The sequence below is a fragment of the Anser anser genome, assembly GCF_964211835.1.
Source record: "Anser anser genome assembly, chromosome: 15".
In the NCBI taxonomy this organism is placed as follows: domain Eukaryota; kingdom Metazoa; phylum Chordata; class Aves; order Anseriformes; family Anatidae; genus Anser; species Anser anser.
In genome coordinates this window covers 12,344,095-12,359,597 of record NC_139736.1, presented here as the reverse complement: position 1 = coordinate 12,359,597, position 15,503 = coordinate 12,344,095, and the positions used below count along the sequence as shown (strand labels likewise).

The 15,503-nt window shown below is 43.8% G+C and overlaps 1 protein-coding gene across 4 annotated transcripts in view; it reads right to left on the bottom strand.

Moving 5' to 3' along the window:
• The window catches only part of XPO6 (exportin 6), a 55,058-nt gene that overhangs the window by 6,101 nt on the left and 33,454 nt on the right, over positions 1-15,503 (bottom strand). For 2 of the 4 annotated variants that reach the window (XM_083800254.1, XM_083800256.1), the window contains 11 exons: positions 13,071-13,179; positions 12,194-12,283; positions 9,908-9,977; positions 8,527-8,686; positions 7,642-7,734; positions 5,279-5,423; positions 4,451-4,597; positions 3,475-3,664; positions 2,160-2,315; positions 777-891; positions 120-291 (listed from right to left, as the gene is read on the bottom strand). In XM_083800254.1, coding sequence (XP_083656380.1) covers positions 120-291; positions 777-891; positions 2,160-2,315; positions 3,475-3,664; positions 4,451-4,597; positions 5,279-5,423; positions 7,642-7,734; positions 8,527-8,686; positions 9,908-9,977; positions 12,194-12,283; positions 13,071-13,179 — 1,447 coding nt within the window. Of the gene's footprint in view, positions 1-119; positions 292-776; positions 892-2,159; positions 2,316-3,474; positions 3,665-4,450; positions 4,598-5,278; positions 5,424-7,641; positions 7,735-8,526; positions 8,687-9,907; positions 9,978-12,193; positions 12,287-13,070; positions 13,180-15,503 lie in introns of all 4 variants that reach the window. The other 2 variants (XM_083800253.1, XM_083800255.1) reach the window with 1 other exon arrangement.

The window sequence follows — 15,503 nt, the reverse complement described above, 5'->3', positions numbered from 1 at the left end:
TCTCCCTGCATAGGGACTGACATTTCAGCTCTTGGAAATCTAAAAAACTTCATTGCTCCCACACCCCCAGCAATGCCTTCCCTTCCCCTTCTTCCTTCACCTGGTGAGAACAGTCCTACCTCCGCAATGATGGGGTAGACCTGCTCCATGCACAGTGAGATGACGCTGGGTAGAAACGGCTTGAACACTTGGCCTGGCTCTTGTACCACCACTTGCAGGATTTTCAGAAACTTCTCCACCACCCGACAGCCAGTGCTGCCCTCATGGAGGATGCTCTCTGCCAACTGCTCTCTAAAACAACAAAAAAAGTTGTTGTTGTACAGGAACATGTCCTGAGATCTGCATGCTTATCCAGTTTAAAAGAAAGCAGATAGCGCCTCTAACCTTGCTCAACTAATACGGACCGAGTACATTAAGCCACAGAAGGCAGCTAGGTCTCGACCAAGGATTGATCGACACCCTTCCCCAACAAAAGCTTTAGAGACAACTGGGGTGCACACAGACGTTAGGTGGGAGCTAACAGGTAATGCCTGAGTCCAGTTCAGTATCACAAACTTCCAAGATTAGAAAGTCTGTGGGAAAGTTGAAATCCCATGATGCCTGTGCACTCGATGCGCGTGGACTGGGTCACTTCAGGCCTGGAAGCATTTTCCTCAGCTTTAGCTCTGGACACAGAGGAAACACTATACTCTTTTGGGACAAGGACCTGTTTTGTTAGGCTGCTCAAGATAAATCATCCTGAGAGTAAAGGAAAAGTGACCAACGCATGACAATACCTGGTGAACATATTCAGGAAGGTCTGTATGATCTGCTCAGTGAAAGGCACTCCCATCTGCACCCTCAGTCCTTGAAACAAAGTGAGGAAGAAGCTCAGCATCTCATCCGTCACATCTAAGATAGAACAGGAGAGCCAAATGAATGTGTTATGGCAACATTCAAGTACATCAAGTAGTCTTATGTGAGATCTCCCTCCTCCTGTACAGGGAACCCCATTTATTCTTGGAAATACAGCGGCAATGTTGCTATTAGAAACCGAAACCAATAGCTGGTACTACTACAGAGCTTAAAGATTGTTCGTACACTTCTGAAGACCATCAGGGACAAGTGCAGCCAGCACCAAACAACTCAGAACAAATACAGTAGTATCAGCAAGGGCCCTTTGTCCGGTCTGCCTACACAGACTGCTTGGAGAAAGCTCTTGCAATGGCCTGGGCTGACCTCCAGTTGTTCACTGCGTGGACAGGGTTAACAGGAAATACAAGGAAATCCAAAACAGCTATACAGCTTGGGGTGGCCAGGAGACAGAATCTTTTTTTTTTTTTTCCCCAGGAACTGACAATATCCTTCTGACTTCAGAAGTAATTTTCATGGTGGTACAGTCGGCTGGTCAGCACTGCAGCAAACTCTCTATCAGTCCCAACAGGCTCTACTGAATAGCCAAGGTAAGCTGTAACTGCTCATGTCCTACTTCATACAGCCTTTTACAGCCAACACAGAACAGGCTAGCAGCCTCATGCAACTGAAGACAGCAATTCACTCGAGTCACAGCAGCGTGCTGTCTTGGATCCTCTGTTTCTTTGTTTTGCCTCCCCACAGGCCTGCTTCACTGAGAAAATCCCACCTAGCTCCAAAAGCTTTTCTGGAGTGCTTGGCTCTTCATAAAGCTCCTGTAGTCCTGGGCACAGAGGCTACGCTGATGTGATACAAAACATAAGCAGCTGGCCACAGGATGGCCAAGCCCCAGTTCTGGTTACATCTCCGCCTGTCCTTTACAGTGATCAAGTTTGATGAGAGCTACTCCTTTGTCTTCAAGCTTCTGGACAGAAAATAAGTGACAAAGGTAGCCAGAGTATTTTAAAGCTCTTTTTTTTGGGTGCTCATGAATAGCTCCATTCTTGTTCGCTGCTGAACGCAACACAGGGCATCTCCACCTTCTGGAAGTGTGACAAGCCTTCACAACTGTGTTCTAGATGACAGAAGATCTCCCTTTCCTGTTCTGAATCAGCCCAGCCCACCCAGCAGTGAAGACTCACGTTACACTTAGGCACAGCAAGCCCACACACTTCACATGAACACCAAGATCTAGGCTGATGGACTTTGGATGTTATCGGTAGGTCATAAAGCTACTCACAGCATTAAAGCCCGTCCTATGGTTATACCTGACTGATGAATGAAAGCTGGGAAGAGGGCTAGTGAGACCTGCACGGATTCTTGCAGCGACTGATAACAGATCTGTCGAGACTTGGTGGATTCTCCAGAGATACTTTCCACAATATCTTCTAACACGCTGAGTGTCTGATGGATGATCACTTTGGCTGCAAAATCAGAGAAGTGATACTTCCTGATATGTCAAAACTACTCAGAGGCAAAAAATGAAGAGGAATCAAGTTCACACACACACAGTACCTAGAACACCACATAAGGCAGCATATACACCAAGCTCAGGTTGGAGTCAAAGACATTCCCAATGCACGTTCACGTTTTAAATGTTTAAACAGGTTCAGTTAAGTACCTGTGGCAACTTGCTTTCTTAAATTATACAGGCTTACTGCCCTACAGATGCATCCATTGCTTGAGTACAAAATGAGTACAAGGTGCAGAGACTGAATGGAGCTCTAAATATTATTTTCAACCCAGTATAAACTGCCCAAGAAATTAGAAGCACATTATGGTAGGAAAATATCCTGCAGGTTTCCATTTCTGAAAGTAATGATTGGAGTCGTTGTACAAAATCACTGTACAAACTAACCCAAACACTGGGAGAACTGAATAGGATCAGTTCAAAACCACGTGAACAGTCGGCTGATATTCTTTTTGTGAGGCTCAAACAACCCCCTCCCACGCTTCCTCCCTTCCTGCACAGAGCTTACCAGCATGTCAGGTTTGTCAGAAGCTGTGACAGAATACCTATAAACAAGTGATTCTTATAAAAAAAAAAAAAGAAAGACAAGACATACCCAAAACCACTCCCAAAACAGATAGAATAGCTTCAAAAGGTCCCTGGACTGCATATTTCAGGGCTCTCCTCCTACATATATACACCTCTACAGGACTTCCCTAAGTCTAGATGAAATTCTTATTTTCCCCTTTAAGTTTTATAACCATAATCTTCATTAACGCTGCCTCCAATCAATGTTTCTAGTACTATAGTACGGTAGTCCCACCATTAGGTGGTTCAGTATTCCCAACACAATCATTACTATTCAAGTTTTTATTATAAACTTGATCCCATTTTGCCAGAACAACTGAGGAAGACAGCACTTTGATGGAATAGTTTACTGGCAACCAGGGGTGAAAGTGTCCTTTACACACACAGAGAAGTGTCTCTTATGAAAACTAATTGCTCCTTTCCGGTCCTCCTCTAAACAGTTTCTCAGCTAAAATAATTATCAAAAAAACAGCTTAATGACTCCCATCAGCAGTTTGCACTGTATCTGTAAGAGGACAGCACATGCTAAGGAACTTTGTACTTACTGTCCTCCATCTGCACTTTCCTCTGTGGCAAGATAGCGTTGGATTTTAATTGGCGGTATTCCCGTGTGAGGGCAGAGATTAGGCTGGCATGGTTGGTGGAGCGAACTGCCCACTGCTGTTCGCTCTCTGGAAGATTTGGCCAGGGCAGCAACAACACATTCGACAGCGCTCTGCACACCAACACCTGGGCCTAAAAGCAATGAGGCATTAAGCAAAGAGAAAAGATTTCAGCGTTTGCTACCCACTTTATTTTACTAGAGCACAACCCCAGACTGACATTTTACAGTTGTCCAAGACATCCAGCAATGCTCACTCTTTGAGGAAAGAGTTCAACAGCAAAAGTTGAGCCCGAGTGAAAACTAGCAGCTCTGCAAGAGAAGCAAAGCTCCATGTCCTAAGAGATGGAACCTGCTCCCAGCTCTGTCCAGCCTCCTGTACAACAGGACGTCTCTATTCTTTAGATATCTAAAACAAAGATGATGCCACCTTCATTGCTCAGTGTCTGGTTTTCACCGCAAGCGTGCACACTTACACGGCACTTTATACCTCCATGCTATCGCACAATACAATAGTAACCCAACCTCTACCGGCGCTTTTCGGTACTTCTGTAACACAAATAGTAATTTGGAGTGAGATATGGGGAATGCTAACAAGTTTCACAGAAAACCCTTTCCATACGTCAGAATCAACATGCCAGTATGAAAAGGCAATGCAGTCAGGGACTGTCTCGGCAAACGAGAACGGAACAAGATCTAAGAGTTGCAACTGTGTTTGTTTTTTCCTTATGCTGTTGCTTGAAACAGATAACTGTTGACAAACTGTCACTGATTCCTGGATATACACAACACACAGAACTGCTGTCCCCTACCCTCTCCTTCCCTCCCTCCCCACTGTAGGTTATACTTCACAATAGTAACTGAGGCAGAGCATCCCAAGGACACCTGCTACATTTCTTCACACTCCAGACAAAAATCACCTTATCAGGAAGCCGCTGAGCAGAAGTGTCTGTGATCCTGTTGAACACTTTCTGTACTGCAGGGATGCTGATCAAGAACACTGGTCGCACTGTGGTGGCTAAAGAGACTAGCAGGTGGCACGCAGACAGCAGCAGCTTCTCCTGCACCTGCAAGAGGGGGCACGTGGTCAGGCTGCCCAGTAACACCGCCACACAGAGCCACGCGGTGCGGCAGAGGTGACAGCACACTGAGTTGCCGTTACCAGGTTTTGCAAGCAAAATAGTTTACATATTCCTTTATTGTGAAGGTGGTCAAACACTGGAACAGCCTTCCTAGAAAGGTGGTTGATGCTCCATGCCCGTCAGTGTTGAAGAGGCACTTGGATAATATCCTTAATAACGTGCTTTAACAATTAGTTAGCCCTTAAATGATCGGGCAGGTGGACTTCACAATTTCTGTAGGTCCCTTCTAAGCAGAACCACAGAACTGTTCTGTTCTATTTATTTACCAATCAGAACACAGGTCATTCCTCTTAATACTGTGGAAAAAATACTTCCCTGCTTTCAAGCTATAAAATCATGAATCTGACTTGATACGCCTGTAAGTTGCTTACTCTTGTATTAGCTTGCCCTGCCCCATGGTGCTATTAGTCAGCGTTGTTCGTATTCTCAGCCTTGCACGAGACATTTGCTGTGGCTCTGGCAGGCACATCAGCTCTCACACAGATTCGCATGGAGCCACAGCGTGGTGCAGAGCAGGCTGCTCAACACCTGAACGAACCACACCATGGCTTGAGAGCCTCCTGCTCCACGTGGCCGCCCAGCCCCAGCCCTCAGCGCAGCACTGACCTTAGAGCTGATGAGGGGTGTGATTGCCTCCAGAGCGGTGGAGACGAGAGAGATGAACTGCTCTGGGTTCTGCCGGTGAACTTCGCTGTAGAACTGTGCTAGCCAATGCGAGTAGGCCTGCAGCGCTGCCAGGGACTGCGCGTGGCTATGGGGGAAGAGAGCAAGGGTCAGAGACACACGTGCCACACGCACACAAGCGGGACAGCCGCTTGTCCTGCCTGAAGCTGTGTTACACTGCTTTGGGAGGATTGTTGTGCCAGTGAGCATTAGGTTAGGACTGCAGAATGGTATCCTTATTTATTTTCAGAACTCTTTCCCATCATATTTACCCACCTGAAGAGATTTGCAACCTGTTTAGATTCAGAAGGTCCCCATCCCTTATTAAATTTAACAGCAATATATAGCAGCGTTTGATTCTGCAGACTTCCCAACCCCATGCAGCAATGGGCACAGAAGGGAAAGCAATCACGAATTCACACCAGTGGAGGCTGCAGAACGACAAGTGCCATGACAACCTAGTCCCAGGTACTCCTGCAAGCACTTCCCATATTCCCTAACCTTGCAGCACAAGATTTATTCCATGTGCCCACTTGATTAGTAGGAAGAGGGGACAATGCAATTACCTTTAGAAATCTTTGGGCATCTCATCACACACGGTCACCAGTGTATGTAACACACTGCCCAATCACAAGTGCCCTATGCAACAATCCCTGTGCTGCAGATTTTACTGAAAGAGTCTATGAATGCTGATATTCCCTCCAAAAACAAAGATCCTCCCATGTGTACACGTCCCCACCAGGGCGGCTACATTTAAGACCTCAGTCATCTCTGGCAGGCAGCTTCCAGGTCTGCATCAGCCACCTCCTGAACACATCGGTTTGTCAGCAAGTCCAGTGGGTTTATGCACAGTGGGCAAAAATAGGGAAGTATTTTCACAATTTTATTTTTAATAGCAGGGTGAAGGCTTTTCTTTGCGAATCAGCTCTTTTCCTTTACATCTTTCTCCCCCTCCCACGCCCCCCAGCCTTAGTATATTTGTCTCTTTCCCATTCTTCCACCACATGAGAACAGATGCATTCCTTGTGATTGTTGGTTACGTTAAATTTTTCTTTGTCCTGGACCCTGTACATTCAAGGCATATTTAAAGGTGTGCTATAACTGGACTTGTCCACTGAGCAGTAGTATTAAACCAACAGTATAAACTGATAAGGTCAAATTATCAATCATCATTTGGTAGGCTGACTATAATTATACTTCATAATTATACTTTTGGTAGAATGCCATTTCACCTTTTTTTTTTTTTGAGTCAGGATGATGCTTGGGGGATCAGACAGGTGTCCTCCAAATATATGACAATGTACCTTTTTTTAGCCTCGCATTAGACAATGGATCTCAATTTTCTTCAAGGACATTAGACCCAAGAGGAAAGGACGAAACCCCCTAACTAACAAATCACAAGAAAAGCCTCCAGAGCTACTTTAAACCAGAAAGAGAAGACACCAGTAAAGGAACATTATCCGCATAAAACTCAGTTCTAGTAACTCGAATTAATAGGAGCAATCCAGTCTACTGTGGGTTTTCAGGAAGGTCCTATACGTACACTCAGAAGGAAGAACAAGCACTTGACATGTTTAAAAGCACAACCTTAAATTCTGCTCACAAAACACCAGCTGGCAGGTAACAGGTTTGTACAACACAACCATTAACAATGGAAGGTCTCCAAAAGGACATTAGAGTGATGTCCTACTACCAGCGGCATCAAGATTTCACACAATGTCAACTTCTGGATCAAAGGTATTCGTTTGTTTCAGAAATGGCCTGCATCGCTGGAAGGCACACATTTGTTTTGGAAGCCAAGGATTCAAAACTTTGCACTAAAAAAAGCCATCTTTACCTGGGTCATAGATTTGACTTTGGTAGCAAAAAATAAAACCCATAAGCCTCAAACTACGTATCACTCCTTCCTGAAAATGGATCTATTTCTTAAAATACCACCATTGTAACACTTACTTGACCATCTAATTTTACTGCAAAAGAGCCAAGCTTTTATAGCCATTAGTACACAGCAGAATAATGGTTTGCTTTTAGAGCTAGCACAATGGGCATTTTAACATCTGATCACAAACATATTTTTCTTTAAATAATCCAACTACATCAATTTGAGGAAACAGCGGTCCAAAATACTGGTAAAGGTCAAGGCTGTTGCCAGCAAGTGCCCTTGTGGTTAGCTAACATTTACAATTTTCAGAACATTTGCCAAGCTAGTAATTAGAGCACCAGATCTAAGAGATCCGAAGCTTCCTCCATCCCACATAGGTACAAAATTTGTATATAATCACACATAGCGCGTATCTCATACTCACACATCAATAAGGTCAGGTTTCAATACAGATGGTACTGCAGTTTCAATGTTGTACAGTTTAATCTGGGATCCATATAGCGTTACTTTTACCAACCTGCAAGTGAATACATAAATGGTAAAACAAAAAGACTGCAAGACGGATACACACATGCACAAACCCACTCGCATGTCTTATCTGAATGCGGCTCTTGACAAGCCTGTGTCAATATTTAGCTATTATATAGATTAGATTTAGGCCATTCAGTAGAAAGTAATTTAGAACCCATTTCCTTGTTTGTGATAAGATGGAACAAGTATGATGTTCCTGTGTGGACGTGAAACGACAAAGGCAGTGGCTCTGAAATTCTGTAATTTGAAACTATGCACTAACTAAGTTTCTTGGAGGGTAAGGATCAAATAATGCCCGCTTTCCAGTTTTTAGAGATCTTTTTAGAAAGGAAATTTCAGTTTAGAAGATTTAGCTCTCAGAGTTAACTCAAGTAATCATAGAATCATCTAGGTTGAAAAAGACCTTCAAGATCATCAAGGCCAACCATCAGTCTGACCTACCAAGTCCCATCGCTAAACCACAGCCCTTAGTGCCACCAGAATCAACAGTGCATCACAAATGCAGGTGCTGGAAAACAAGTACTTCAACCTTTCCAGTAACTGATTTTATTTATTCCTCACTACTAGTTATTTCTCTGGTGAAGGGTTAAAAAGCCATCTGAGAAACTCAGCACTGATGGACCTAACGCTTCAGGTACTAGTCATTGAGTCCTTTGTATCTCAATTTAATCATGACAAGGGAAGGTAGAAAGAAACCTTGGCTTTCACGCTCACTGCAGTGGCGATGATTGTTCCTTGTAGTGATGAAGGGACAGCAACCCCCACCTCCTATACCTACCTCTCCACCACTGTAAGAGCATCATTGAACCTGGCAGCAAACACATCCCCAGTGAAGTATTCTGCTAATCGACCAACAGCCTGCAGCAAGGAGCTCAGATCCCTCAAGGAGCAGTGCAAACGACGGCAATCATTCTCTGCAGTGATGTTCAGCCTGTGACCTGAAATGACATTTTGGTTTACTAGAAGTAAATCCAAAAGACACACGTGTACACATTCACTTGTGCTAATAGCAGTCTGAAAATTCATACTTCAAAGTGCATGTAACTTTCTGACTAATAAGTACAGCTCTTTGGGATGGGAAACCTAATTACAAAGCTACAGGAAATGCTAAGTTTATTCTAATTACATTGCAAGCATTCTTCTTAAATTAACTCGGCAGTGGGTCACAGTTCAAAACTGAGCACAGTCCCAGTGACTGAAATAGCCAATCGGGTAAGACAAGTTCAGCTGTTCTGACTGCCACAATTCAAATTTCTCTTTAAGGGCTGAAAATGATGTTACCAACAATTTCAGCCTGTTACACAATTATTTTATTCTATTTGGTATTACAATCTGTATAAACAGCAACCTTTTTGGCTATCTGTCAACACCAAAAAAACAATCCCAGTTCTGCGAAAGTCATTACCCAGACTCCCTCTGCTGGCTAGACTGAAATACATGTTCCAGCACTGGAAGCACATTTGGAGAAAGAGTGCATTTGCTGCTAATTTGAAATGTGGTTATATACTTTCATATCTGTCAGATAACAAGAAACATGCAGATAAGTAGATTTGCCTGTCTTATTGCCTATGCAATTGTCCCACTGCTCAACCACCTACACCTGCTCTCCAAACATCCCAGACCTTTTACTAAAAAGGTAAATATATTCTGCAACAACATGTTTCAAAGAAAATCTGTTTCTCTCTACTGACCATATCTAATCTCATATTGTTTACAATTTCAGCAACAGGCTTGCCATTTATGTACCAACAGCACACTGTCACCCAGTTCTGAATGTCCAGTTGCCTCTGAGTTACTTCTGACAGCTAACACAGATCATTGCTACATTAAAAACCCCGTGCATTACTACTAAACCTAGGATGTCTTAAGTGCTCTTCAAATTGGAATTACTTTTTTTTTGGGGGGGGGGGGGGACTGCTGCATAGCTGCTCTCAACACCCAAGGAGCAAGGGAAGAACCATACCAACACAAAATCGTATTATTAGATTTTTGTTTGCTATTGGAGTTTGACTACTAAGCCATCACACACCATGTGTATTGGGGTAAGAATTTCAGATCCTCAAAGCAGCAAAGAGGAAGCAATACTAAAGCAGGTCTATAGTGTTTTCGCAGTCAGCTACTCAAAGAGTGAGAACTTTTTGCTGGATGCCGGTGGTTACCTGTTCCTGAAGTGACCACAAACTGCTGGAGTCCCAGATACACTTCCAAGTTATCCTGCAGAACTGGAAACTAGAAGAGAAAAAATGAGCGTGATTTGGGGGCATGGCAGTCAGTTAACACTACTATTAGTCCATTAGAGAACATTTTTCTTATTTCTCCCTAACACCTTCAAAAAGACATTTGGAAGGAGGAAAGGCACGTTTTCTGGGCTGATTCTGCAGCTTACGTCTCTATAGGTGTCATGAAAACGATGACATGAAAAGCACCCTGAAGGCACCTCCCTGTGGTAGCTCTCCTTTTCCCACAAATACCAGCGACCAGCCTCACAAGCTAGAGGTCTGACACACTAGGGTTGGCATGGCACAGCATGCCATCAGTACCAATGTGCAGATGGATGTATAACCCAGACCAAACAGAAGAGGGGTACACAAGCAAAGAAAGGCAGAGCCTGAAGCACTGGAAACCTGCACTGCATCCACCTAACCCATCAGCATCAGATTCTCAAAATGCAGCTACCAAAACACTCAGCTGAAGAAGCTGGGTTCAGCGCCTCTGACAGAACACAGAGGGGAAATACTGCAGCCACTCTGCTGGCAAGCTGCAGACCGCACCAAGAACAGCTGAAGTCCCAGAGGGAAAACAGCCAAGGGAACAAACAACACAGTCGTCATGCGTCCCGATCTGGGAACACAGAGCGTTATCCTAACTCCATCACTCAGGACTGACAGCAAACATGCCTGTTCCTACTGATACTTCAGCTGAGTAACAGGTTATGCTACCCTGGGGAACATGTTGCACATAGACTAGGAAGCTTTCTGACCAATGTTCAGCACCCAAGGTACTTCAGTGGTACGTGTTAGGGGATTATCTGCCTTGTGCTTGAATGCATTTGCATGCATACAAGATTGCATGGTAACCTTTTCCTTGTAGACATCTCACCTGAAAAACAGTTTCCAACCTTTCACTCTGGCATAATTTTACTCATTTTCTATTGGCAAAATCGCCACATTTGAAGAGTTTGGATTTATGAAAGTTCGCTTGCCCATCAGCACAAAGAACTACAGCCCTTCATTGCTCAGCATGGGAAAGAATAACAGCAGCTGCTGTACTTTCAGTTATTTGCTCCTGATGACCAGGCACTGCATTCAACATCACTGCAGAGACTATTGTGAAAGGCATGCAAAACTTCTTGAACATCTCCCAGACCATGCAGCATACAAGAATGAACACAGGGCTCAAGCATTCACTGTCACATTTCTAACATACTGTGCCTATTTAACAGTTGAGTGCCTGTATATAATTGCAGGAGGAGAAATATTTAAAAAGAACAGATCATCTTCCTCATGCTAAGGTGTTACTTTGAGGGAAGCCACATGCTCTTCACCGTATGACCCGTATGCTCACTGTGCTCACTGAAACAGCTGTTCCGTTTATCTGCCTCTTGCTAACTCATGCCATGCCACCACGCTGCAGAGGAACTTGACATTTGCATGATAACTATTTTGCTCACTACTTTGGAGTTTCTAATAATGTGCTTCTGGTGCTCAGTTCAGGTCAGGCATCTTCTGCCTCTGTAGCAGTTCAATGTTCTTTGCTTCTTGACAACATGGCTCAGAGATCTAGGCATGCGCTATTTCCAGTGGGGTTAATAGACTTGCTTTGAGTTCCCACTGCATATACCCGCCTTTTTTCTCGTCCAGAGTAAAGACCAACTCTGAATTTTGGACTCCACTGGCTCACAGCCTTGAAGTCTCCTCCTCAGAAACCCTTATAACGCTACAAAATAAGGCAACTTGTTCCAGCAACAACAGTGACACTAGCTGGAAAGAAGCACTTATCTGTGTTTATCAGATGTAATTCCCCTCTGTCCAAGGCAATGTTTTCAGCATTTGTATCTAGCCTTTCATTTAAACAAAGATTTTGCTCTCCTTAAAATCCTAATGACACATATCTGTCCAATTCACAACGCCGTCTCCTAACAAAGGCCAAGATAAACAGCAATGAATTATTTACACTTGGAGAGATAAAGCTTCCATAAAGCTTGGTGTCCAGCAAGTAGGACTCAGATGCTCACTGTGAAGTATCTTCACAACACCACACCAAGAAATTCAACAAAGCCAAAAACCAATTTTTTGATTTCTGGTCTCTCCTTTGCCAAACTTACATTTCTAAAAGCAAATCTCCCTACTTTTTTTGGCCCCCTGGCCTCTGTGAAACAGCTTGCAACAAATTCCAGCAGTTGGTGCTCATTTCACGTTGTACTTTTGGTCTGCATAGTTACTTACTAGTGTGGAGAAGGCATGGGTTGGCAAGAGCTCCATGACTTTTGCAACCACTTCCAAGCTCTGGCGCAAGTACCGCTGCCACTCAGTCTGCTGCTATGGGAAGAAACAACAAGGTAAGCACAGCACTTCCTGAGGGAAACTGGTGGCCTTTTGTAGCTGGTCCCGAGCACTGAGCCCCAGCCTAACTCCTTTCCAGAGCCCGGCTTTTGCAGACACCCGGCTGCCAAAGAGATACTGCTCCTGAGTCTCACATGGTGCCAGACACCTGACCGGGAACAGTTTTACTGACCCCCCTCTCTGGGCCTGCATGCCTCTGTTTTCCTGGGGTGACAAGCCAGAAGCTTTCACTCCTGAAGCACAGTTACTGCACAGATGACTGGCATCTGTTATGTAGCACCACGTGGCACTCTAATGCTCCAGCCTCTGACACTTCAGCCACCTACTGCACTTTACTTTTACTGTTATCAGTATGGATTGAGATGATATTTACTGACTTCAGAGAAATATGCTCAAATGAAAGCACTAGTATATACAGCTTAAAGCTTCTGTCTTGAAAAATATTTCTGCATTTACATTCCAAAGCAACCAGACACAGACACCTAATGCCTCTGATAAACAGAACATAGATACCTATATTTTTCCCCATAAGAACAAAGTTAAAAACAAAGGTTATATCCTTTCAGTGGAACTTAGATGTATTTTTGATAAATGCATTTCATGCTTCTTTAAACCTCAAAACCCATGCAGAACTGAGCGAACCAGCAGGCATCTAGCCTGTACTCCAGAACTCAAGCTTTGGGAAAGACATTCCAGGTGTAATGAGCGCGGCAGTTAATATCTGAACGTGCAGCTGTCCTTGTTCAACTCTGCTCCTTACATCATCATCCAGTGTCTCATCATCCAGCTCCTCCAGCTGTGCCTGGTTATACCTGAACTGGATTCGATTCAACACCTCCGTCAGCAACAGAACCAAGGCATCTTCGTACCTATGACCATGGAGAAGACAACAGGAGTGTGATAAAGCAATTCTGCAGGGACTGCTGTGCTCACGGCCCTTCCAGCAAAGGAGAGATGTAAATCAGATGACAGTTTAACGTGAGCCACTGCAAAGAGCCTGCAGCACAGCTTTACGGGCTTATACACACAACATCAGATAGAGCTTTGGATTAAGAGTAACGCGTCACTTTACGTCACAAGCTACCTGCAAGGAAAAAGCCTGTGGTAATATCTGATACCCCACTATCTCTGAGAGGGAAATGGATAACCATTGCCTAAAGCAGCAGCCCAGAAGTACAGAACAGGAACGGTAGCAGGAGTGGTCTTCCAGGAGGAACGGCAGCTGTATGTGAACAGGAGGCACCAGCACCCTCTTACTGCTCAATCTGCTCCTCAGGAGCATGTCTGGTGCTATACTTTCTGGGCAGTGAATAAGGAACAGATGAAGGGGGATAGAATTGCTGTTCACCTACAAAAGGGGACATCCCCTGAGGCTCTTTGTTCTGCTATCTTCTTCCCATACGTTGTTGGCCAATGAATTCAGGCCCTTGCCCTCTAAAACAAAGCCAGCACTTTTTCCACTTCTACTATAACACTAAAAATGTGTCACTGAAAGACATCCTTTCATCCCAGGTACTATGCAACAGGTATGGAGTGCAGAAGATACTCCTTCCTCCATTGATCACAAAAATAATACCAAGCTGCTAAGCTAGCAGTCACCTGACCATGCATCCATTTCTGCTGGCACCGCCAAAGTCTGGGGATTTGGGATTTTGTTCTGTGTGTTCTTTTCTCTTTTCTTAAGCCACCTTCCTCAAAACACAGCTTGTCCTATGCAAGGACCAGTCATGCCCTCTTCTAAGTGAGATCAGGTTGGAAAACCAGACATTAACATCTACTAACAAAGATGCAAGGAATGATGCAATCCAAGCGTCAGACTCATCAGCTGCACCACCAGCTAAGCAGCTGAAAGCTTTCTGTGCAAGGTGGCTGAATTAACATCTTTTCTGTAGCCAGATGACATAACTCACGATTGGGCAATTTATCCAGTAGTAGAACTGCAATGTGTACTAAATGCAGAGTTTACAAGCCACGGAACAGGAAATTTCATCTGTGCTCCTGTGGTGTAACCACACCCATATTATCAAACTGAGGCATTTACATGTCTTAAAGCACGGAGGAAGTTGTAGCTATATAAAGTCGCTATTAAAAACAGGTAGTTCTGACAAAACAGCACTACAAGCTTCAAACACTTAAATGCGGTTCTTTTTTATTTGTCGCTCTTTTGAGTGAAATATCTCCAAGAGAGACAGCTATGGTTTCTTTCAATTCTCTCCATAACAAAATGCCTGATGTACAGAGAACATGCATTACACACACATTAGCCAGATGAAGGGGAGCAGAATGCCAAGGCAGAGTCCAACAGCATCAGGCAGAGAGCAGCAAATTAGGAACAAATTGTAACAAAGTTCAAATGCAAATACCTACTACCTGAGAAATTAAAAATACTCAGTTCCCATGCTGAAAGGAAGAGAGCTGTCTGGTGTAAGCTAGTTCCACATTTGTTCTTTGTGGTTATGACACCAGGCTGTCTTTCAGTAACTAACCACTTACTTAAATTTAGTACGCTCCAGGGGAAAACAGCTTCCTTCTGCAATAGGCTAAGAGCAATATGGCACAAGCCATGAGGCTCTTAAGCCTAACAAATTTGAACAAAATCCAGTATATTTCACCAGGTATTTTTTGGGGGAGCAAAAGGACTCTTGATAAAAGCAGAGAGCCAATTATTTCAGGAGGCAGCACCTACCAAGGAAGTGCTGCCAACCACTGTTACAATTCATACACGTCATTAGCTACAGAGGTAAGCAAGCAGAACTTTCAAACACAGCACCACTAGTATTTCTCAAGCACATCCTCCATTTAAACAGATTTTAAAACCCCAATTAAATCTAAATATTTCGTAAGTCATCAGTTAGTTGTACAAACGGTGTGTGAACCGTTCCTACACAACTTAACTCTGTAGTCTCCTCCTCTAGTATGAGCTAAAATGTGCTCTAAAATATTCTAAAAATATGTTCCAGTTCTATTTTAGACTCCAAAGCTTTCTTCCTCTGGCTGCTAGGTTCACATGCAACATTTCTGTGAACTTTTTTCTTGCCTTAATTTGCTCAGCTTGAATTCTGTTCAATGAACATGTGGTAAGCACTCCAGTCTAAACTTATGTTCAGTGATGTTTAGAAAAAAGGGCTCTACACACAGCTGCAGTAAACAATAGCTTGTTTCTCAATATTTCCATAGTGACCACAAGACCCTC